Source organism: Onychostruthus taczanowskii, unplaced genomic scaffold (assembly GCF_017590055.1).
Source record: "Onychostruthus taczanowskii isolate IOZ18803 unplaced genomic scaffold, ASM1759005v1 scaffold774, whole genome shotgun sequence".
Taxonomy (NCBI): Eukaryota; Metazoa; Chordata; class Aves; order Passeriformes; family Passeridae; genus Onychostruthus; species Onychostruthus taczanowskii.
Window position 1 is genome coordinate 1 of NW_024505605.1, and position 1,329 is coordinate 1,329.

General features: G+C 56.7%; 1 protein-coding gene across 1 annotated transcript in view; it reads right to left on the reverse strand.

Moving 5' to 3' along the window:
• Positions 1-193: 193 nt before the first annotated feature.
• The window catches only part of LOC121346028, a gene marked incomplete at both ends in the record, with an annotated part of 2,860 nt that continues 1,724 nt past the window's right edge, over positions 194-1,329 (reverse strand). The window contains 2 exons of the mRNA XM_041423434.1: positions 194-446; positions 587-950. Of these exons, the coding sequence (XP_041279368.1) occupies positions 194-446; positions 587-950 (617 nt within the window). The remainder of the gene's footprint in view (positions 447-586; positions 951-1,329) is intronic.

Sequence of the window (1,329 nt, forward strand, 5' to 3'; positions counted from 1 at the left end):
TCCAACTGGGATTGCGTTGGACCCAACTGGGTTTGACTGAGATCCAACTGGGATTGAAGTGGAACCAACTGGGATTGGGTTGGACCCAACTGGGATTGGGGTGGAGGAATCCCAGTGCCTGGAATTGGGTCGGAATCCCCCGGGATCGGGCGGGGCCCGGCGGGATCGGCGTCTCCAGGACGCCGCGCGTCACCGGGACCCCGTTGCGCAGCCAGCTCAGCCCCAGCGCCGGCGGCCAGAACTTGGTGACGTAGCAGATCAGGATGTTGGGCTCGTCCTGCTCCACCGGGTGCTTGGGGAACACCGCCACCTCCGGGGGCTCTGGAAAAATCCGGGGGGAAATCCGGGGAAAAATCCCGGAGTTTGGAGTCAGGGTGGGTTCGGCGAAAATTGGATCCGTCCAGTTGGGATTGGGTTGAAATCTCATTAAATTGGAGTGGATCCAACTGGGGTTGGGTTTGAGGGACACCAAAATTTGGAATTCCACCAGGATCCTTCTGGAATTGGGGCTGGATATCCCTAAAATTGGCTTGGATTCAGAGCCTGGAATTGGGTTGAAATCCCCTGAAATTGGGTTGGAATCCACCTGAAATTGTGTGGGATCCAGAGCCTGAATAATTGGGTGGGATCCAACTGGGATTGCGTTGGACCCAACTGGGTTTGACTGAGATCCAACTGGGATTGAAGTGGAACCAACTGGGATTGGGTTGAGACCCAACTGGGATTGGGGTGGAGGAATCCCAGGGCCTGGAATTGGGTCGGAATCCCCCGGGATCGGGCGGGGCCCGGCGGGATCGGCGTCTCCAGGACGCCGCGCGTCACCGGGACCCCGTTGCGCAGCCAGCTCAGCCCCAGCGCCGGCGGCCAGAACTTGGTGACGTAGCAGATCAGGATGTTGGGCTCGTCCTGCTCCACCGGGTGCTTGGGGAACACCGCCACCTCCGGGGGCTCTGGAAAAATCCGGGGGGAAATCCGGGGAAAAATCCCGGAGTTTGGAGTCAGGGTGGGTTCGGCGAAAATTGGATCCGTCCAGTTGGGATTGGGTTGAAATCTCATTAAATTGGAGTGGATCCAACTGGGGTTGGGTTTGAGGGACACCAAAATTTGGAATTCCACCAGGATCCTTCTGGAATTGGGGCTGGATATCCCTAAAATTGGCTTGGATTCAGAGCCTGGAATTGGGTTGAAATCCCCTGAAATTGGGTTGGAATCCACCTGAAATTGTGTGGGATCCAGAGCCTGAATTGGGGTTGGATGTCCCTAAAATTGGGTTGGATCCAACTGGGATTGAGGTGGAACTAACTGGGGTTGGGTTTGAGGGACACCAAA